Source organism: Ambystoma mexicanum, chromosome 9 (genome assembly GCF_040938575.1).
Source record: "Ambystoma mexicanum isolate Mex_15411 chromosome 9, UKY_AmexF1_1, whole genome shotgun sequence".
Taxonomy (NCBI): Eukaryota; Metazoa; Chordata; class Amphibia; order Caudata; family Ambystomatidae; genus Ambystoma; species Ambystoma mexicanum.
In genome coordinates, this window is record NC_090931.1 from 91,086,297 (window position 1) to 91,109,609 (window position 23,313).

The 23,313-nt window shown below is 42.5% G+C and overlaps 1 protein-coding gene across 1 annotated transcript in view; it reads right to left on the reverse strand.

Moving 5' to 3' along the window:
- The window catches only part of LOC138489585 (nicotinamide N-methyltransferase-like), a 32,153-nt gene extending 23,803 nt beyond the window's left edge, over window positions 1-8,350 (reverse strand). Inside the window, exon 1 of the mRNA XM_069617293.1 lies at window positions 8,158-8,350. Within this exon, the coding sequence (XP_069473394.1) occupies window positions 8,158-8,329 (172 nt within the window). The 5' untranslated portion in view covers window positions 8,330-8,350. The remainder of the gene's footprint in view (window positions 1-8,157) is intronic.
- Window positions 8,351-23,313: the final 14,963 nt, after the last annotated feature.

Sequence of the window (23,313 nt, forward strand, 5' to 3'; positions counted from 1 at the left end):
GAATTCCCAGGATGGGTGCCTGTTTGATATTTGAAAGATGAGAGCAAGTGGGGATGCAGTTTCTGACATTAACATAGTAAAGGACAAGTATTCCTAACCAAACACGAGCAATGGACACAAATACAAAATTACATTATTACCAAGCGATGGAGGGAGTTTGAGGGTTAACGAGGAGCAATGAGGTAGTGGGTACTCCCTCTTTGGCCAGAAAGCGAACTTTAACTCGATCTTTGAAGAGTTCCACAGTGGGAATGGCTTTGATTGTGATTTGTAGAGTGGTGAACAAACCATGGACACATTTTCAGAATGTTGGAAGGTTACTACGTGCTGCAGAGTTATTGGTAGTGCTGATTTGTCACATTCAGAAGTTGCTATCAACACTTACGCCTAGATTGTGATCCTTGGGAAAAGAAGCAAGACGTACAGTTAGGAAGGCTATAGCAGTGGGAGGGATTGCATTAGAAGCTGGGAGAAAGATGACTTCCATTTTTGAAGAGTTCAGCATGAGGCAGTGGAGAGCCATCCAGAGGTAGATTACAGTGAGACATTTGGTAATCCATTCTGAGATAACTGAGATGAAGGGGGAAAGGGGAAAAGATTTGAGTTTCATCAGCAAAGAGATGGTAGTGAAATCCAAGAGTCAATATATATGTCTGTCTAGGGCAGAGGCATAGAGAATGAGGAGCGGAGGAGTACTCATCTAATGGGGTGGTGTCAATGGTTTACAAGTTCCACGAGATTTTAAAGGAGCAACCTTCCAGATAGGAGGCAGTCCAGGGTAGAGAAGATTTGCATAACCGAAGGGCTCAAACAAAGGGGGATAGGGGACAGTGTTAGAGGCCGCAGAGAAGTACAAAAGTATGAATGTTGATAGAGTTTTGAGTGCACAGCATCAGAGAGGAAGGTGAAGACATGCACGAGTGCAGTCTTAGTAATGCGTCTACTTTGGAAGCCAGATTGAAGTGGACCTTCAAGACCATTATTCTCATGGTACTTAGTGATCCAGTTGAAAACCACATACCCAAGCACCCCTGAATAATAGGATAGGATTGAAATTGTGTAATAGTTTGCCTGAATGATTAGGGCTCCAGATCATTTCATCAAAAGGGCTAGGACAGTAACAGATTTGAATGAGGCATGGGACATGGCAACAACAAGTTAAATAGAGCTCAGCGAGATAGAAGGGCAAGATGGGTTTCTGCTTTGAAGGATGGGTACTAGTTTGGTAGGTGAGGTAGGGTAGAGGTGGTACAGACTGGAAGGAGTAAGGCGAGAGATTGGAGACAGAAGCAGGGTGGATGATGGAGAGATAGGATTGGTGCAAGAGTGTCATGGTTTTTGAGGAAAGGTAGTCATCAGAGATGGAAGAGGCATTGGTTATTGGCTTGGAAGGTATGTGCAAGGCATGGATAGTAGATGCAAGTTTGCAGAGGTGATTGCAAATGGAGGAGGCTAGGTTTATGAAGTATGATGATTTGGCCAAGTCTGGTGCAGAGGACAGAGCTGTGAGGGAATTTTAGGAGCCAGATGAGTGAGGCTCAGACTTTTGTCCCAGTATTGCAGGTCACTTCACAGATTTATTTTGAGGGTCTGGCTCTTAGAGGTGATCACGGCGGTTGGAAGGTATGATTGTGTGTGCAGGATAGTGTTGTTCAAAGGGAGCCATATGTTAGGGTTATAAGGGAGGGAGACAGAAAAGAACTAATCAGATCCTCAATAAGGAATAGGAGAATCCAGACTGAATTTGTCATTGAAAAAGGAAGAGGCGGATTAGAGGGAAGAGGCATTCAGACATTAAAGTCAACAATATATTGACCTGACGGAGTGGGGTCAAAGAAAAGCTCAGAGAAGAACAGCAAATTAGAGAGAAGGACAAGATGAAGAGCGTTCTCGGCAGAGTGGGAAGGATGGCCATGGTGGGAGAAGATGGAGTGGACAGATAGGAGGGGTTAAAGTTAGAAGATGGTGGCTAATGACGGCTTGATACGGTTAAAGCCCCCTCAACATGGCAAGGGGAGCTCAGAGGGAAGTGACTCAAGAAGAAGTCTCAGGTCAGGAAAGAAGACGTTTAGATGCCCAGTGGATCACTAGAGAGCAGAACGTTGAGAGGAGTAGTAGGGAGATGTTGAATGGTGGCATATTCAGACGATCCAGAGGTGATATCAAAAGGTTGCAGGGGCCGTTTCATGGCTTTATTTATAAAGATCCTCACTCCTCTACTCTTCTGTTCAAGGTCAGTAAACGCAAATGAATGGGAGCCTGTAAATATAAATGGCAGCCGGGATCCACCTGTAACGGTAAGTGATAGGAGAACATGAAGAGAACAGGGGCTGGACTCCACTTTCACAGAGTGGGGCTCCCAAGTTCATGTTGTGGTCTATGGCAATAGCACCTAAAGGAAAGGGTGACATGATGCCTCTCTAACATTCTGATGATCTGTTTGCAAGTAGGCCATAGACAACTGAAATGACATTATATTTCTAGTCAAAAACACAAACAGTACATTCCTTTTGTAAACCTGCAAAAGGAACGTTTTATGTTCCTATTATCGTCTCTCGAGGAGGTGGCCTAGCCATCATCGCCAAAACTAAGCTAGATGTAAGACTCACCCCTCACCCGGAAATAACATCATGCGAACTCCTCTCAGCCAAAATACCTATCTCTAACAATAGCACACTAACTGTTCTCTTGGTATATAGACCACCAGGCCCACTAGGCAACTTCGAGGAAGACTTATCTAGCCTCCTTACTAACAACATCAAAGACACTACCCAGCTCCTATTACTAGGTGACTTCAACTTGGGTTTTAATGATAATGAGGACAAACAAGCCCACTCCATCCAATCCATTATAGTCGATCATGGCCTGACTCAGAACATTTTTGCCCCCACGCACATAAAAGGACGGACCCTAGATTGGATAGCCAACCGAAACTGTAACACCACTATCTCTAAAATCCTGCCACAAACATGGACGGATCACCACCTCATCAGTTTCTCATTAACTATAGAACTGCCTAAACCAATTAACCAGGATATAGTACCAGCCATGCCAACCAGACGTAAAAAAGATATTACTTCGGAAAAATTGCTCCCTCTCCTCCTACCAGCCCTTGCTGTTAGCGATACTAACCAGGACCCTAACATACTAGTTGAAACATTCAAAACGCCATGTCCAATGCGTTGGACATAATAGCCCCCATCAAACTTCGTAAAAGCAAACGAGAATCTCATCTCAACTCATGGTTCACCCCTCACCTCAAAGAACTACGAATCCAAAAGCGCAAACTCCAAGCTATCTGGAGGCATACACCCTCGGCTGAGAATAAAACCATCCTTAACAACTTTGCCAATAAATATAAGAAGGAAATAATCCAAACCAAAAAAGACACATTCAATGAGAGAATTAGCAAGGCTAATTCTAATTCTAAAGAACTCTTCTCCATCCTCCGGGAAATGGAAAACCCTATTGCTCCCGTAGACAACGTCCCCAAAGATAAACAGTGGTGCACTAGCATCCAAAATGCCCTAGCTAACAAAATTGCAACTTTGCAAACCAAAATTGCAAAGAAGAAAGCATCCTTGAGCCCTACTAAAGCCCACACTATCCACTCGACTAATTCACACCGAACAGCCACCCAATACAATTGCCAACCTTTCAGTTTTACCAACATATCCATCCTAGAAACCGAAAAGGTGATCCTATCACTAAAGCCCTCTAACTGCCAAGGTGACAACTGCCCTGCACAAGTCATTAAGGACGCAGCACGAGATTTAGCACCCTTCATCTCTAAACTAATTAATGCTTCATTTAAATCTAGCATTGTACCATCTAACCTCAAAGAATCTTGGGTACTACCCCTCCTTAAAAAAAGACCCTCGATCCAGCCATCCCTACCAACTATAGGCCAATCACCACAGTCCCATTCCTCCTCAAAATCATTGATAGAGTAGCCTACCTCCAGATCCAAAACTATCTGGAGACAAACCAACTACTAGGTTCTCGCCAATCTGGTTTCAGACCATTACATGGCACTGAAACAGCCCTTATCGATCTCAAAACACAAATCGAGGAGCTGAAGGATAAAGGTAAAACAGCTATGCTCCTCCTCCTTGATCTATCAGCGGCCTTTGACCTGGTGGACCACGCAGTGTTATGCAACCACCTAGCGTCTGCCGCCCATTTCTCAAGTGAAGCTATAGCCTGGGTACAATCCTTCCTAGCCAACCGTACGATGAGAGTGTTCTCCCCTTTAGCCTCAGCGGACCCAATACATATCACCTGTGGCGTCCCACAAGGTTCATGTGTCTCACCTACCATGTACAACATCTTCACTAAGCCACTCTTCGACAAATTGGACAGACTAGGGGTAACCTATACCAACTATGCGGACGATACGCAAATCCTCTTACCACTATCTGGCAACTTTGTCGAAGACACAGCTCTAGTAAATAAGATCTACCTCATCATTCAGGCATGGATGGCCTCCCACGGCCTCTGCCTGAATGACGACAAAACTGAGATACTGATCCTGGGCTCCGACTCCAACCTTAGAAAACTTAGCCCAAACTACCGTGCCTTTAACATTGATGGCAACATAATCAAAGTGGCAACAGAGGTAAAAATACTAGGTTTCTACCTCGACTCCACGCTATCTCTCAAAAAACAAGTTAATTCCCTAGCGTCCTCCACAGCTTACACCTGCAAATTAATCAGGGCCTGCGGACCCTACCTCTTGAAATCTAATTGCATCACCCTAGCCAATGCCTTAGTAATGTCAAAACTGGACTATTGCAACGCCCTCTATGCAGGAGCTAGCAAAACTGCCATAAACAAAATGCAAATACTTCAGAATAATGCTCTTAGAGCAGGTCTGGACATACCCCATAGAGCCCACATCTCTAACATCAGAAAAGGCCAGCATTGGTTAAAAATCAGTGATAGAGTTCTTCTTAAGACACTATCCCTCACCCACAAAGGCCTGAATAACAATGTGCCCCCATATATCTCGGCCAGACTGACAAGAAAATCCTCCACTCAACACACTAGAGCCGCTAACCAATTTCTGCTTGAAACACCCAGATTCAGACTATCCAAAGCGGGTGGGGCAAGCTTCCCAGTTAGAGCTGCTCACGCCTGGAATGCACTGCCCACCGCACTGAGAGCCCACCTACCCTACACCAGATTTAGATGCAAAGTGAAAAGTTGGCTTTGGACCAACGACGACTTACTATAGCGTTAGGCCAGGACCTATCAAAATTTTTACCAAACTAGGAACTTGTACTTCACTTATCCAGCACCGAATGCACTCTGTATACCTGCTCTGTAATTTCTTCATGAACTGCACTCCCTGTATGTATTCCATGTATGTAACCTAAGCTCAAGTATTCTTATGACTGCTGCGCCCGGCTACCCCTGGGTTTTGTGCGCATTATCAAATAAATAATACAATACAATACAAACAGGCGTGTGCCAACAGTTTTCTCCGACATTTTTTACCCAAGTACAACAACATTCAAAACCCTCAACTGGCAAGGTCACAATTGGTCAACCATAACCCCCACCTCCTCCACTAATGACATGAGGAGGTCATAGACACACCATGAAGTCAGAACATGATATAAATGGGAGCCACTGCAACACTCACCCTGGGAGAAATCATTTCAGATAGTGGCTTCAAAGTTAATGCTATAACTGTTTTCCCCTCTTAGTTGGGCATATCATTATGAAACATTATAATACACTGTTCATCATCACACACTTAGCCCTTTGTCCAAGACATTGCTGGCTTCAGAACTGTGATTTTAAGCATGTTGCTTTACCCCTAACCGTAGCCTAGTAACAGAGTCCTTATTAAGAAACAAATCTAGCACCAACAAACAATTAAAGTGAGTTTTGGTAAGAAAAGCAATCATTGGCAAAGACAAAAACGTTTTCTTTTGTGTAGGATTTGCCAGGCATGGCCACGATGGAACTACCTGGCAATAACAAGGCAACAGAAGGCACATTCTGTGAGAACCTGAACATATGATGCCAGAGCCTGGTAAATGCCTAGTCAATACCCTTACCCAAGAGAAAACGTTTGGCTTTGTCAGTGATTGTTTTTAACAGCAAGGAAAATACGCCAGGGCAAGAATATTGCTTATAAATCAAGTAGCTGAAGGAGCACTTGATTAAAACATTTTGATTACATTATGTGCTATTTTACAGCTTTAAATAAGCCATTAACTTTCAGAAACGTCCTAGAAATAACCCGGGCTGTCCTTATGCAGCACAAAGTTTGATATTACTGCATGATAGAGCTAGATCCAAGAGATCCTAGGTGGGTATGAGGGGCACTCAGTATACAAAAGTTTGGATATTATTGACCTAGAGCCTCCCAACTCTAGACAGAAACAATGCTCCAACTGAAAATTGTGAGGCCAGAGGGACTGCCGATATTCACAGGTTGCCAGAATTTCAAGGGACTGAATCGGGATTTTTGAATTAAAATATTTAATTTCTCCAGAAGTTCATCCAGGACCAATGCACAGTTTCATGAATCTTAAAATCCAGCTAGAATGTCCATAGTAGTTGGCTAGCAATGCAAGCATTTACCAGCAATGGCATTCACATGAGCACTGGGGTGAGAGCATTCACCATTAGCATAGATACTGACATTGCAATGATAATAATGTTTTTTTTTCAGGACTGTTAAAATAAGTATTGAGCAAACTGAAGCAGACATGCTCCCAGTGTTATTTTCTTCCATCTCAACAGTTTGGACTAACTGAGTTTTCTAGACATTGTCACATATTTTATAGGCCTGCGACAAAGAAATATCTGGTGGCCACACATGATCAGATAGTCCTATCCATTTATCTTTGAGCCCACTATCATTGCCAATTGTCTGGAGAAAGAATTTGTGGACTTCACACGTAGCTTATGGAAGGGCCTAAAATCTTCTTCTAGGTAGATGTCCAGTAGAATAGAAAGCGGCCAAATCTTTACCCCTAGGAATGAAGGGAGGATGTATATTTTCTCAGCCAGACACTATGGACCTTACTTAGATCATGTTTCCACTGTAATTTGGTGGCAGTATTCCAAGTCTTGCAGAACACGATTTGCACTTAAGTGCTTGGTATGTATCGTTAAGTTAACTGGCTTCAGGACTGTGACTTGTGGAGTGGCTGTCAATTTATCCGCCCTTCCTACATACACGATCCTTCTGCACTTTATCCCTATCTCGCTTAGTTTACATATCAGTGCCTCGACACAGGATGTTTCTGAATGCGGCACCTCACAAAGCACCAAACATAAGGAAGTAATCTCTTTCATAAATCCATGCCCAATAGACCTGGAGTAAGTTGTTTGGGGAAAATGGAATTACCAGAATGGCTGGATGATTCTGGGTTTTCCCAAATCACTGAACATTTTAGCCACCCAATCCTGAAAAAGGCATCTAGATAATTCCAACTCTAGAGACAAAAAATACTCAATCGAAGGAGAGTTTAAAAATTAAATATCATGGCCAACTGACCTCTTCAGTCGAGTGGGTATCATTTATTTTTTCTTCTGCATTACCACTCCTTACCTGGATAGGAATATTTGTACAAAATGTCGAATGTGGCGGTGTCACGAACACTGCAACAGGTCTATGGTGGAAATTGTGACCTCCCCAAGGAACCTGCACATATTCAGGTTTTTACAGAATTCTGGGGACTGTTTAGGGAAATTTGAATGCTAATGTTTCACTTCTCTTGAACTGCATCCAGGACTAATGCATAGTTACATGGATTTCTACAGAGAATTTCCCTATTATTTGGCCACTAATGCAAGCATTTCACAGCAATGCCATCAGTATTGACATCAATTCAAAGTGCAGCAAGGCCACCACTAGTAGCAGACGGGCCCTCTTCAAGACCATTCACATTGCATTATATCAAGCATCATTAGCTTAGATACTGGCCTCATAATGACCACAGGGATATCTTCAGGACTCTTACTTAAAGTGAATAGCAAACTTTAACTCCAATTCCCCAAGTTTCATTTCTTCATGACCCCCGAGGGTTTTCTAAACCCTGGCACATAATTTAGAAGCCCGTTGCCATGCTCTCCATCCTGCTTGCAGTCAGACCTAGAATTCACAGCATCAAGGTACATGTCAATCGCACTCACCCGAAGAGAATATTTTGATCAAAGCAGGCAACAGCCCACGTATGGTGTCATCAAAAAAGGCACTTTCTTTTATAAAGTACGTATCCGACATCATCTTTGCATCAAAACATGTGTCATGGTATTCTTTGAGGCTCAAGCCAGAGGTCTCTTGCTCTAGTGAAGTGTTCTCCATCTTGAGATCTGCAATGGCCCATACTTGCCTGGCACCTATATATAGCACGAAATCTGCATTGGAAATCACATCTTAAATATGTTGGTTTATGCCCTAGGTTGCGGCTTGATTCTAAATTCCTTTCAACAGTGTGTGCTGATGTTTGCCTGCCGTTGCGGCTTGTCTGATGATAATGAGCTATTTGCGTTCTTTTTGTCTGCCCAGTGCAGATATGGCACCCGTGACACAAAGCCATATTTACCAACCATCAAAGGGAAAATCTCTGTTTGATGTTCAAAAGGGGATCAGTTTTAAAGGAAAACAAACACCTGCTCTGTGCCTAGTCCTTGAATAACCTGGGATAACATGTCCAAAGAGCTCACTTGCACATTATACTCCTTTATTTTATGTTATGCTATGCTTCGTTATTGGTGTTTATACTGTGAACTGGTGCCATGTCTATGGTCTGTTGGTCCTATGGGATTTGTAGGAGAGACGGAATGCACTTGGTTAGCAGGAATTGGGACATGGGAGATAGCTTTGCTAGTGTGTTGGTGCATGCAGGTCCGGAGCCACAGGGTTCAGCGAGCTGGTATCTATTTTAGGTGATTGGTATGTTAAATGTTAAATGTTAAAGGTATTTGTACCACGCACCGTCACCAACGGAATTGGTCCCCAGGCGCTCTGGCGGATCTGTAAATGATAAGGTGGGGTGGGGTGGGTTAGTAAGGTGAAGAGGGAGTAGGATAGTGAGAGGAGTGGTGTTCTGTTGGCAGCTTCAACTCGGTATACACCAGATGCTGAGCTTTGGTGCGGGTATCGGGTCTGTGATAGGCCGCGTGTGCTGTTGGTCCAGTTTATGTGTTGTTGCAGTGTTGTGAAGTGCGTGCGGCTTGTTGTGCGAGAGATGGTTGTGTGAGTTTGGGTGAGATAAGTATGCAGAGTTTGAGCTTATATTGGTTAGTGGGTTACCTGACCTTTGGCATGCTAGCCTTTGCAGTTCTGTCCCAGTGTGGCACCAGTTGACCCCCACAACTCTATCTGGATGCGGCGTGGGCCAATGTCCAGAATTCTATCTAGGTGTGGGCAAGCCAACATTCACAGTCCTGTCCAGATGCGGCGCAAGCTAGCGTCCAGAGATCTGTCCAGGTGTGGGCATGCTATCATTCGCAACCTCATCTGGATGCTGCGCAGGCTGGTGTTCACAATTCAAGTGTGGCACACGCCAACATTCAAGTTTCATCTAGGCGCGGGCTTGCTATCCTTCAATCAGTCCCATCTAGATGCGACACAGGCCAGCGTCCACAATTCTATGTGTGGCCTGTGCTAGTCTTCAGGTTTCGCATAGGTGCGGGCATGCTAACGCTCGAAGTCCTATCTAGGTGCAACGCATGCTTATATTTCACAAATCTATCTAGGTGTGGGTATGTTGGCATTCAGCTTTCACCTGGGTGCGGGCATGCCAACACTCATGGTCCTACCTAGATGCGACGCAGGCCAATGTCCACAACTCCATCCAAGTGTGGCCATGCTAATATTCTCAATTCTATCTAAATGCATCTGCCGGTCTGGATATGGTGCGTACGGTACGTGCAAGTGGGCGAGGAGTCACTTGAGGGCTTTCGTCTGTGTCTAAGTATGTGTTCCGTCTCTGGAGCCTTCCTTTTGTGGCTATTTTCCAGGTTTCGAGGGCACTTGATGTGTCTGTATTCAGAAGGGAGCTTTGTGTGCCCATATGCAAGGAAATGGATGCTGGGCTGTGTTATATAAGATGATGGAGAGATGTACAGTTTAGGGTTCATTGTGGGAGCTTCAATTGACATGATTGCACGGGTTAGTCCCTGTACGTAGTATAACGTGGGGAGTAGATTTTGATCAGCTTAGTGAGCAGGGTAAAGTCAGAAGAAACCTGAATGGGTACTTGCAGTAGTTGCAACCCCAACAACGCTCTAAACTATCCTATCTGCAATGCCAAAGTGGGGAACACCCAGGAGTGCATCACAATGGGGATATAATTGGGAGCAAAATCAAAAAGGAGGGTGCCCATGGACTGCAATGAGGTCACCTCTTTTACTTGTTAGATGCATGGGAGTGTAGCCAACACCCACTATCTGATGCTTACCCGGGGACAGAGGGTAGGATTCCCTGGCTATCACCAATTGCTGTGGGTAGAGGGGGAGAGGTCAATATATTGTCTCACTATAGACTGCTGAGCCTGCAATGCCATAAATGGAGACCTGTATGAAGAGTATTCTGGCCATCCTGGGACTTTGCATTGTCATGGATTGTTAACATGTGAAACCGCCCCGCTGACACCACAACACCACATCACTGAACAACAGTGAGCAAGAGTAGGAACTCTTCCGGTGTCCAGCACCAGAGCGGGATTCCCCAAAGAGGAAATCCATCAAGGACCCGGAATGCTGTAGAGATGAGTATTGCCAAGATAAGCAAACAGCTTCCTGCGGTCAATTGAGAGACAATACTTTTTTTTCTTTTTTCTTTTTTTTATTTGTACATGGTTTCAAAAAAACCTTCACAAAAAAATTGCTTAGAATATGAAAATAAAAGTAAATTCATAACCCCATCAGACAATGTTAAAACAAGGAATAGCCTTACATTTTTGCTAGCATTATAAACTACGCCATCATATTCCATTTCTTTTACAGTCCACATATAAACAATTCATTGATAAAACTCAATTTTAAAACCCCTGCAAGAGATAGACTCTGGCCGCCTGATGTCTTTCCTATGCTAATCGAGCAGTCCATCCTTGACCCCTTGTTAAAGGAGACAAAAAGAGGAAAGCTTTCAGATGGCAATATTACATCTTTCTAAAACATGTACGACAGTAATTGTTAGAACTGTTTCATGCCCAGAAATCAATCTGTCCCAAAGCGACTTTGAGATCAGTCCCTCTTCTCTATCCACAAATCTCCTGAACAGGGCTGTTCGAACAGGCCAGGTTCATTTGCATTCTATTAATATGTGTTTTAGCCTTTGGTTTACGGGGTTGGCGCATATTTTGCACAATTTGCGAGCTTCTTCGCCTTGCCTTTGCTTAGCCAGAAATTCCCCAGTGTGGGTTAAGTTCAATCGTATTCTAAGGAAGTTCTTTCTGACCTGCCAGTCTGGGAATTTTACCAAGTATCTCAAAAGATACCCCAGTTTTTTATCCACCAACAAGAATAGGTTTGTGGGAACTGTGTGTCTCAGGTTTTCGATTGTTGCAATCCATCCACTAAATTCCACTGCCTTTTTTACTTTCAGAGGGTTGGAAATTAATGTCTCGAGGATTGAGTCCGGCTTTGCTAGAGACTCCTTAACCCTTCTTTCCAATTAGTTAGAATCTTAGATCTAGAATATACAAGGTGAGCCTTAATCTCACTCTAGAGCATACCATTTTGTGTGGTAACAATCTGCAGTAAAGGGATATCAACTTCCAGTCTGCTAAGGAACCTAAAGATTTTAGACCCAAACTCGAGGACGAGGTGCTCATTGGGAGTCCTAGAACTCTCTTCCATAAGAGGCCCTCCACTTTTCTCCAGTTTGTGTACCTGAGCAATGGTTTTGCCTCTAGACCATATAAGATTACTGGAATAGCTCTCACCACATAGAATTTGATATGGGGAAGAATTGAAAATGTGCAATATTTGGCAAGTAACTTTTTCATCTGGGGAATAATCTGCTGAATTTTCCCCTGCACATCCGACTCTACTTTATAGATGGCTGGTGATGGATATACTTTGTATCCCATATACGTCAATTCTTCCACACTTGGTATGACTTGGCGCTCCAGTGCCCAATTGGAATAGTGGATCTTTTTCTGTGCATGGCTGACGGCTACAATCTTAGATTTTCTGGATTGATAGACAGCCCATTTATCCTAGCGTATTCACCAAACTTTGTTACAAGCGCTGCAGTCCTATTGCTGTTTTGTCCAGCAGGACAATATCATCTGCGTAGGCCAGCCAGTGGATCCTTCTCCTATTAATCTCTGGACTCGCCAATGCAGATGATTCCAGAAAGATGCCCATGTCTGCCAGAAACAATTTGAAAAAAAGGGGAGCCCCCCAAGCACCCCTGTCTAACGTCTCTCTCCACCTTGATGAGATCTGATAGGTGTCCCTGGTCATCAAGACGCACTCTCAGAGAGGTGTCCCACACAATACTCCCACACACACATTCCTTCCTCTCTGCCATACAAATACTCACAGCATTGGTGCTGGAATGGATTTTCATACTGGCACAAATGCTGTGGATTCCTATGGGGTCCACCCTCTTTATACAACAGCAAAGAGCAGCCATACCTTATAGGGGTCCAGTGTAAACGATACCTGCCATGATACATTGGTAGGCAGCATTTACTCATTTTACACAGTGGAGTGCAAGAGTGCAGGGCAAAAGGTGGCATACATGCTTCTATGCCACCTTTTACCTTGCCCATTTGCACTCTGTCGTGAAACTGGACAAAATCCGGACGTATGGACCACTATGTGAATGTCTGCACGTAACAGGTCTATGCCGCCAAATACCACAGGACTCCAAAATGAGCTGTAGATGGAGAAAGTAGCATGAATACATCCTGGGAAAAGAGGTGCATTATACCCTTAAGCAAAGGAGGTTTTCTTAAGAGAAGAGGTTGTAAAGAGGTGTGTGTCTAGTATCGTAGAGGTGGCAGGAAAGATGAAAAGTCAGGGAAAGGAAGCAAACCCAAAGTCCCAAAGCGTGAACCTGAGAGGGGTGGAGGCATGTGATAAGGCATAAAAAGGATACGCACGAAAATAAGATCAAAGGTGAGAGGGAGGCAGAGATGATAGGAAGGATTGCTAGGAATAAGAGAAAGGCGATAAAGTTGAGAAGGAGGAGAGAGAACGTTTGGGCTGGTAGGCAGTCATGCAAAGACCCTAAGACGGAGAGCTTGTGAGAGTCAAATCGGAAATCCAGTAAGAGGCTAAAGTGGTCCATGTTTGTTTGTGACTCTGGGTCCCACTCTTCATCTGTCTAGTACTCAGTACCTGATGGAAATTAGGAAGCAAGTAGTGGTTTGGGCAAAAGCAGATGGACTTCTTCATTAGAAGAAAGCTACACAAGACCCAACTAAGATTCAGGGCTAAGGATAACTAGAGGATGTGAGCAACACATGGCGTAACCGGCAGGTCACTTTGTTTTAAGAGTCATTTTGCATCATTGTGATCCCTGAAGCTATCCTGACGCTTGATTATGAATCTTTTAATTTGTTCCAAAACCTTTCTAAACACCAAGAAAATACTGTTAACTTCTCATTCCAGGTTATGTCATTTGTGGAATCCAATTTTCCATCATCACAGAGTACAACTACAGTGACGAGAAAGCACAGAACATACTATACCGTGGTCGTCTAGAAGGAAATTACAGCTGAGAAAATCATAGAGGGCAACACATAGAGGCAAATGAACAGTGGGGAGCAGTTTACCGAGGGCACCTGAGGACTAGGTCCGTGCAGTGCAGTAAGCCCCTAAGGAGTGGTCCTTCACAATGTACCTTCCAAAGCACAGTCATCATGGTATGCCCTTGGAGTTGATACAGGGTGTCTCCCTAGATTGACCCAACACCTCATAAGATAGTAGAGCCCTGTTGAGGACACAGAGATATCTAAGCTCTGTGGCTGTGTTGTGGCAGCTCCAGACACTGTCCAAGGAATACACATAGCCTATACTGTGTTCTGGGGATAATATTTGGTGGGGATCTCTACCAGTGAGCTGCACTCGCATCTCAAGCTGCTATCCAGGAGGGAAGTGCAGCATGAGGCTTAGTCTTTGGAAAGTTCTCAATAGTTAATAAGCCCTCTGGATCTACTGAGCAGTTTGCAATGCTGAGGTATACACCATTGGCTGCCATCATCATCTGCATTACTGCCTTTAATGCATGTCTGTCAACTGACTGGAGGGTTACCTTCCATTTTATGTAGTGCAGTTTTCACCTATTGTTGGTTGAATCTGAGTGGTGAAAGGCAGTGGGCTATTATGGATAAGTTAATGACTAAGTAGTTAGTCTTTTTGGGTAGCCTAAGTGGCCCTGGATCGTGCAAATTCCCCTTGGCAGTGAGTCCCAGAGTGTGTTTGTTAGGCTATGGAAAGAGCAGCCTTCAAGCCATCATGTGTATAGTGTATAAACATTGGTAATTCCAAAGATTGTGTACGTGTTTTAATGAAGGTAGTTACATCATCCAATTCCAAGCTCCCCAGGGCTGGTCACGGTGGTAACGGTGGTGGGGACTGGGGTTAAGGCCCATGCTGCCTCAGACCAATAACTTGGGCTATTTCCAACCCGTTCAGACTCCAGAATGGTGTTTATTGCATCATTATCAGTAGGTAAAACAATGCAAGTGCTTGAAAACGAGCAATCATACAATCTTTTCAATACAAGTACATACACAATTAACAAAAAGTTCATTAATTCTTTCATGTTGCATTTTTCTGTTCCACAAAAGGGTGCACAACGTTGATGGGTAAGAGTGAAAAATCTACAGCAAGTATTAAGAAGCCTCAAAGAACCTAGTTTACCTTGTGATTACTTTGAATGCTGCATTTTGATTTGTTGCTAATTGGAAAAAGACAGACATTAATTTCATCATTGAGACCAAATCAAAACAGCTGTCTTAGATGAACATCCAAAGCTTTTTAAAATGTCACCATTGCTTTCAGAGTCTCTACTACTCCAGAACGCTCTCAACCATGAAACTTCTAAACATTTTGAAAAAAAGAGCTAACTTATTGTTTGCCTTCATCACTATTTTACATTAATCAGAAAAACGAAGGCCTATGACTAGTACCCCCACCTGGCTATTGATGAAGAATCAATGTAGATCAATGATTTCTATTTCAGCACTTTGAGAAAGGATATCACTCTGCAAGAGCACTATCCAGCGGAGACTTCTTGCCAAGGCCCAAGTCATTGCATCAGAGGAAACATCACACCCCAAAGCAAAGTAATCCTGTAATGTGAAATATAGAAAGCTGGCAATGCTCTATTCACAAGAGCTTAGAAATGTATATCCTGAGTGGGGTGAGGTCTATAATAAATGTGTTAACCAATTTTTAGAAAGCTTTTTACCCGAATATTAAGGTTTATCTTGAAGAACTCTAAGGAAATATTCTTAAATATAAATTATACATTTATTATATATGTTTCCCATTAAATAAGTAAGATTTTGGGTTGTAACAAATTGGAGTTTTGTAGCTAATTGTTCTAAAGCAATAGTATAGTTTGGATATTTGAAAAAAATTGAACAAGGTAGAAACATATTGTAGGTTTTTTTTTTCTTTAACTATTAAAGTTGTTGTTTGAGCAAGTTAATTGGTTCTTCGGGATTTCTTTTAAGGCACCGCAGCCTGGGGTGCTGAACTCTCTTTTTACTCCCTCAGCATGGGATCGTTTCCTCGCATTGCATTCAATGAGAAAATCGTAGCTGTTGTTTCATTCAAAGGGAGGGAGGATTCGATTTGCGAGAACTAATCCTTTCACATTGAGGGCACAATGTCCTCAACCTGCAAGAGGCAGTCCATACCTGGGAGGAAAGCATCATTCATAATTTGAATTCACAGAACGTCAAGTGCCGCATAAGCAGCAAATACAATTCACCTGCCAGTGATTTTTGCCAAATTTGTTCAGATATCCCTTACTCTCCCCTGTAACTGGTCTGTTGACATAGGGTTAGGTAGCATTAGGGTGAGCTTATGTGCAAATTGGTGCTCATGTAAAGAATAGCTATAAGGGCTGAGGACACAGAACAAAAAGTGCGCAGCAATCAATCTCAGCCTATATTCCCACTGTCGTGTCCATAACCTCTACCTTACCCTCAACCCGGTTTACCTAACTTCCCCCTACCCATCCAATCATCGAGACCCTAACCCTCCTTCCCTGCTCTGGTCAAGGAAACCTGTGTAAGCTCTAACTTGCGTACTCCGCGACCATGGTGGGGGTGGTTGGTACAACGTCGCTCCTGCGCCTTGGATCTGGGTATCGTGACACCGACCGACCCTCTCAGGTTCAACTTGGGTCCTTCCTCTCTGCTATCTTTTTCTCTACTTGTGGTGTCCCCCAGGGGTCTAACCTCTCTCCCTGGCTGTTCAACCAATACCTGGCACTCCTGGCCCACTGCATAGCTGCTCTCTGCCCCAACTTTCAGTGCTACGCGGATGACACTCAGCTCATTTTCAGGTTACCCTCGGCCTCCTCCTCTACTTCCCTCATCTCCAACTGTCTGTCTGCTATCCAGGAGTGGTGTGCCGCCATTGACCTCTGCCTTAATGCCAGTTAGACTGAGATTCTCCTCATCCCCACACCCACTCCCTCCTTTCCTGTATCTCTCTGGCCAGCCTCTATTGGCCCCCTTCCTGCTACCACCTGCAAGGCTAAAAATCTTGGGGTCATCTTCGACTCTACACTCTCCTTCTCTCCTCACATCTCTGATGTCTCTAAGAAGTCAAACTACCAGCTACACCTCCTCAGAGGTATTCTTCCTTTCCTCTCCTTCCCCCAGAAGCTCACTGTCTCCAGAGCTCTGGTTCTCCCCAGGCTGGACTATTGTAACAGCCTCTTTCAGTTGATGCTACTAGGAAGACAGTACCTAATATAGGGTTGCCACCTATTACTGCCAAAAATTCAAACACAATGGGCCCTGAGAAGGTTAGACAATCTAACGCTAAAGGAATGGCGTTCTTTCACCCCTGGTCAAAAACATCACAGACCTATTTTCACGATGCAACAGGAGAACTATTGGATGCAGACATATTGGTAGGTGTAGGGGACAGCCTCTCTCCTATTGGTACTCCAAATCTTGCTAAATGGTCTCAAGAGAGAGGGACCCTGTGTAACACCCGGAATGGCATGACAGAGCCAGGGAGTCACCACGCTACGTGCTGGTACGCAGCGGTCAGAAACCACAGAGAGGCCCAAGAATGCTGAAAGCCCTGCAACATGAAAAAAACCTGGACCAATTTGAAAATGCATATACGAGTCCAACCACCGTTATCCCGTTAGTATACATATACTGTTAATATGCTAAACTGGCACACACTGAGCGGCAGTTACAAATGGTGTACAAATCAATTTTTCCTGTTTTTGCTTTGCTTTATGCAAACTTGACACACTTCTGCTTGAAATGGAGATATGCATTTTTTAACTTTCTTAAAAAGGCTTCCAAATTTTTTTTAGAAAAGCACAGCATTACATATGTTTATTTGGAATATATGTCACAGTTTTGAATTGTGAAGTTTAGTCATGTTTTTTCCTTTGCATTCTGGGACTTGTAGGTGCACCTGTATAATGGGTGAAGTGAATTGGAACTGAAAGAATGCAAAGGAAAAAAGAAAGACTTAAGAAGCATCCATTCATTGGAATTGGCGATGTTGGGATGCATGCACGTGCTGCCAAGATATGCAACTGTTAGACATTAAATGGAATTTCAAAATGGTGTACAGGTCTATTTCATTTGGTGTTGCCTTACTTTATGGAAAAGTGACACAGTGCTGCTGTACATGTACATATGCATTTTTCAACTTTCATGAAAATGCTTGTAAAAAGAAACATTTTGAAATACAGAGCATTTTAATTGTTTGCTGCTTCATGTGATGAATGCTGCACTGCATGGTATTTGCTAAAGTGGTTCAAAAAGACAATATGCTTATTGAAAATGTTATTACAGGGTAAGTAGCAGGAACCCTGTAAACATTTATATACATATATATTTGTGAAAGAGTTCAAGACATTTTTTTTTTAAATGTAAGCATACCTGTATTATATTTTCTTAGATGCAGATCTCAGTGAATCTGGAAATAGAAATGTTTGCCAGTCGCACAGTAGTTTTTGATGCAGATGTGTTTTATTAAGAGGAGATATGTACTCTGAGATTTGAAGTGCACATATGAAGTGTTGAAGAGAGATGACAGGGTTAGGTGTAGAGGTTTTGGATGTGATTGCTGGCTGGATTTGTGGCTAAAATGGAAGTGGAAAAGGTAGAACGGCTGTCCTCTGCAAGCGGGTCCACGGACACCGTGGCAGTCCACGAATGGAACGACCCACATCGGGGACTTTTGTGGATGCCTACCATGGAAAGTGGACTGTGGGGAGTAGCCTATCAGATTTGCTGGGTGTGGTGTGCTAGAACAGAGAGGGTACTAGGAGATGTGTTTGCAGGAGTTTTGAGAGCAGTGATAAAGGCTATGGTGGTGTCTTTGAGAAGGCAGACTGTGTGGATTCTGGGGACTCTTCAATTCAGTAATTGAAGGTATATGCTGATAATCAGGGTATTGTTGTAAATATAGGAATGGCAGAAGTGTACGTTTCGTGGCATGCAGTTTTTGGTTTGCTTTCATGCTGTGATAATTTGTCTCACTTCAAATATCCATATATTGTAATTGTCCATTGTGTAGGGGACGGTTTGGGGGTTGTGACTCCAATGTCTTTGTAAGTTGCACTGAAGGAGTATCCGGCAGATTATTTTTCGGGAAATAAATCAGAGACACACTTTTCCAGTCCTCAAAATGAACAGTCAAGACAGATTATCAATAGAGGTGTTTCTACTTTTTTGTATGGTTCTAGAATGTCATAGTTTTAGAATAATAATATAATTTCTCAGGGTGTGAATTATTTTTTTTTGTCTGGATGGAATTCACTTAAAAAATATTGGAAATGCAATTTTCCTTTATAATGTAAGGAATGCATTGAAGAGGTTCCTGCAAGGAAAAAAAAACAACATAAAAGAAAAAAAAAGAAAAAAAAGGTGTCTGTTTATCTGTTTACAACCTCCCAAACCACCACTGAAGATCTGTGTCTGCAGACACTGCGGTAGTCTGTGGACAGCATGTGCCTCATCCGGGTCTTTTGGTGTTGCCTGACATGGAGAGGGGACTGCGGAGGCCGTGGACAGTCGTGGTGTCTGCAGCAATCGGAGGATCATCCAAGAGGGTTCCCTGGGTGTGGTGTACAGGAAGAGAGGGTAGGAGGAATTTTGTCAGTAGGACTTGTGAGAGGATTGAAAATGGCCATGGCAATGTCTTTCAGCAGGTAGAGTGTTTGGATTTTGGGGGACTCTTGTGTCCAATGGGTGAAAGTCTATGCTGAGCACTGTGGAATAGCCACTTATCTTGAATTTACTGAATTGGAAGTGTTCTGGTACAGAGTGCGTGGCATGAAGAGGGTGGACTTGCTCCCATATGGTTCAATTGAATCATCCAAACATTGTTATCATTCATTGTGTTGGGAACAGTTTGGGAAATGTGACTGTAATCTTATTGCAGTTTGCAATGAAGGAGACATTGGGGAAATTGAAAGAAATGTTCCCTAATTCCAAAATAATTTTTTCTCGAATTGCCCAGAGACAGATGGATGCGTTCTAGTTCATTTGGTGCTCAAATCGAAAAAGCGAGGCACCACGTCAATAAAGTTGTGTGTGCTTTTGTTTACATGTTGGAATGACATTCTTTCATAATGAGTACATTAAATTTGATAGGGCCAACATATTTCGGCGAGATGGAGTCCATCTAACTGATGTGGGTAATCAAATGTTTGTGGAAAACATTCAAAATGCTTTAAAGCAGTTTTTGGGAACGTGAGAAGAAATAATGAAAATCAGTGAAATGTTTCTTACTTCTGTTTGTAAAATCAAAAATTCTAAAAAAATATAAAAGCCAAAACAAAAAACAAAAAAAAAACATTTCTTTTAAGAGCCACCATTTTTTAAAGCAAAACAATTATAATGATTCCAATTGCAACCAATTGCGACCAGGCCTGAAATATTTAAATGTCCAGGAACCACTGCGCTGTCCGCAGACTTTGTGGGATGCACAGGGGGCTGCACATTTATTTTGCACATCTACTTTTTAACTGTGAAAGGTGGCTCCTAAAGGAACTTTTTTTAATGTTTTCAATGGTTTTGTTTGCCATTTTTTCTCAGGACAAACAGGGTAGGGTACGGTACGGGAGGGAAGGGGTACCAACCACAGGGACGAAGGGGCAGGTGGAGAGAAGAAGATGTTGGGCAGGTCTTAATCAGGTGGGTGGCAGTGTTTCTCATGCTCCTTGACCGCATCCTCGAAATCACTCCAAAACTGATCCCTCTTACAGATCGGAGCATCACAGTACATCCATAGCACTGTGACCCTTGAAAGGTAAGGGTCAATAGCATTTTGTATGACCTGAGAAACCACCGCTGGGATTTTCTGCCCAAAGGAGTATCCTTTGTGGTGACAAGAGCCGAGAAACCTATTGCCATTCTGAGAGCACTCTGGTGGGCTGGTTTTGTGTGGCACCTCATGGAAGTAGTCCTGTAGGAGTGCAACCCAGGTTTCCCTCGACTGAGTACAACTTTGCACTGAGTGCATCGAACCTTGTTTGCATGTGCCTTTGGAACATTTTCAATGGTGGTGAAAAATTGTCACACCCAGGACTCACTTGCTCCCCTTCATCCTCTTCTTCTTCTTGATCCTCCTTCTCTGTATCACTGCGCCTGTTCCCCTCTTGAGGCCCTCCAGGTTGTTGAGGTGGTGGAGGTGCTTGGGAAGCAAAGATGGCCATAGACATAGGAGATGCCATTGCAGCAAATTTACGGAGATTTGGAAAGCAGGTGCTCTATCCTGGACAGCTAGATTGAGAATTCGGAAAAGTAATGGGTGGGTCCCTTTTGAAAATAGGCATTGGAAAGTTGTAAAAAGCTGCCAGAATAACGTAGAATGGGCCTGCAAGCCATCCAAGGGTAATGTATGTGCTTGAAATACCCTAGATTGGCTGGAAAAACACTTTTAAACTGTCCGAACATCCTGCCTGTCCGGGGACATCCCCATTTTGAGCTCCAAAGCCTCAGACAGTTGCGTGGTCCGCGGACTCATAATGGGACTTTTAAAAAAACAAGGGAATACCACGCAACAATGCAGAAAACATTTGTAGTGCAACAAATATATTTATTTTAAAAAGGGTTGGGGTAGCGGAATGGGAAATATAAATGAGAGAATTATGCATTTCTATGGAACAATCATGAGGGGAGGAAGGGACCGAGGTTTCATCAAATCTTTTTTACATATAATGTTCAGAATTGCCTGGGGATGACTGCTGGTGACAACGGGTAAAGGTGGGACACTGACAAGAAACAATTTTAATCACAAGTTCATTCACACTATTAGTTAGTGTATCCAATATTATTGACAAGTTCTTCATTTGACTATTTACATTTGGGGATGACGCTTCTGTTTCTGATTGTGGGGACTGAAATTGATGCACCTGGGGCATGCTTTCGTCATGAACACTATGTACTGTAAGAGAAATATTTATTTTAGTATAGTGTGTACAAAGTACATTATTTGTTGACAGTAAAATATGTATTGCATACCATTGGATATGTTATCATCACTCATTTCATCACTTGGGAAGTTCTCTTCTGTTTGACAACATATGTTTATGTAATGAAAGCTAATAAAATAAAAATAAATGCAATACACTTACTATTGAAAAGAATGTGTTGTCCAGTAAGCTGCTGCTGTTTTTCCAGAGTTGTGGTGGGGAGATTATAGGAAGTGTACAGTTATGGTTTGTGATTGGTGCATTACATTGCATTGTGTGTTACCTCAAAAGAAAAATGTATTTTTGAACATACTTACATGTTGTAAACATTACTTGTGACTTTAGGTACATCTGTTTTTTGGTTGATGGTTACATTATTTTGGATCTCCCTATGATTTTAAGTCTTGCCTATCCCATCCGTGGACTACAATGCTGTTTTGCGACCTCCAGTGCTGCCACATTGGGTGGGGAGTACAATATAAGGGGCTTGTAGCACAGGAAAGGTGCACCAGCAAAATCCTATGAAATTCACTGAAATAACTTTGTTAAAGGGACATTATGGTTACAAGTAAAACCAAAAAACCTCCAAAATCTACCAGTTATGGTAAGCTAAGCAACCATAACTCGCGCCACCACCGTGCACTTCTAAGACTAACACCCAGGACATCAAAGATGACATCACAAATGTCATTGATGACATCACTGATGACATCACATATGCAATTCATTTTGATGAAAAATCCCTACACGGGTTGAGTTTATAACGTTGGTAACAAGCTATCAGGGGTAATTGGTAGACCTATCATGAACTACTTAATCTATTAAAGAATTTACTCATCTAAACAAAACATTATATTGGAGTGCTATTGTTAATACAAGAACCTAATTATACATAAACATAGGCAATGGCTGCAGCATGCACCATAAAAGTATAATATTTATAATCTTGTAATTTTGGATAGTAAAATAATGACTGTTACCTTATCTGAGTTTGGACTAATGGTAAACATGTAATAACTAGCTAACAATTGAAGGCTTACAACACACTTGTGCTAGTACAACCAACACATATAAAGTCTCACAATGCATACAAATCAGAGGCACATACAGGGAAACTAAGGTAAGGAAGAAAGAAACAACATCACCAGAAAATGTTAATAACATTAAAGTTGATCTTAATGCACACAAATGAATTGTGTGTTTGAGACCTGCTCATTGCCCCATGTATGTGCACCATGAGCTGAGATCAAACCCTAAGGAAGGTACTTTAAACACATATAAACAAGGTTAATGGGTAGATATGTAGCAGCTTTTAAACTTTGGAAATTCTCATTGACAGTAAAAACAATAAACTAACCTAATAAAGTCAGTAAACAAAAACAAGTTGCTCTGATATGTGATGTCATCAGTGATGTCATCAATGGCATTTGTGATCTTATTGTTGATGTTCTGGGTGTTAGTTATATCAGTGCACAGTGGTGGCGCGAGTTACGGATGCTTAGCTTACCATAACTGGTGAATTTCTGAGGTTTTTCGATTTTACTTTTATCCATAACGTCCCTCTAACAATGTTTTTTCACTGAATATATATATATATATATATATATATATATATATATATATATATATATATATATATATATATATATATATATATATATATATATATATATGACATTATGGTTATG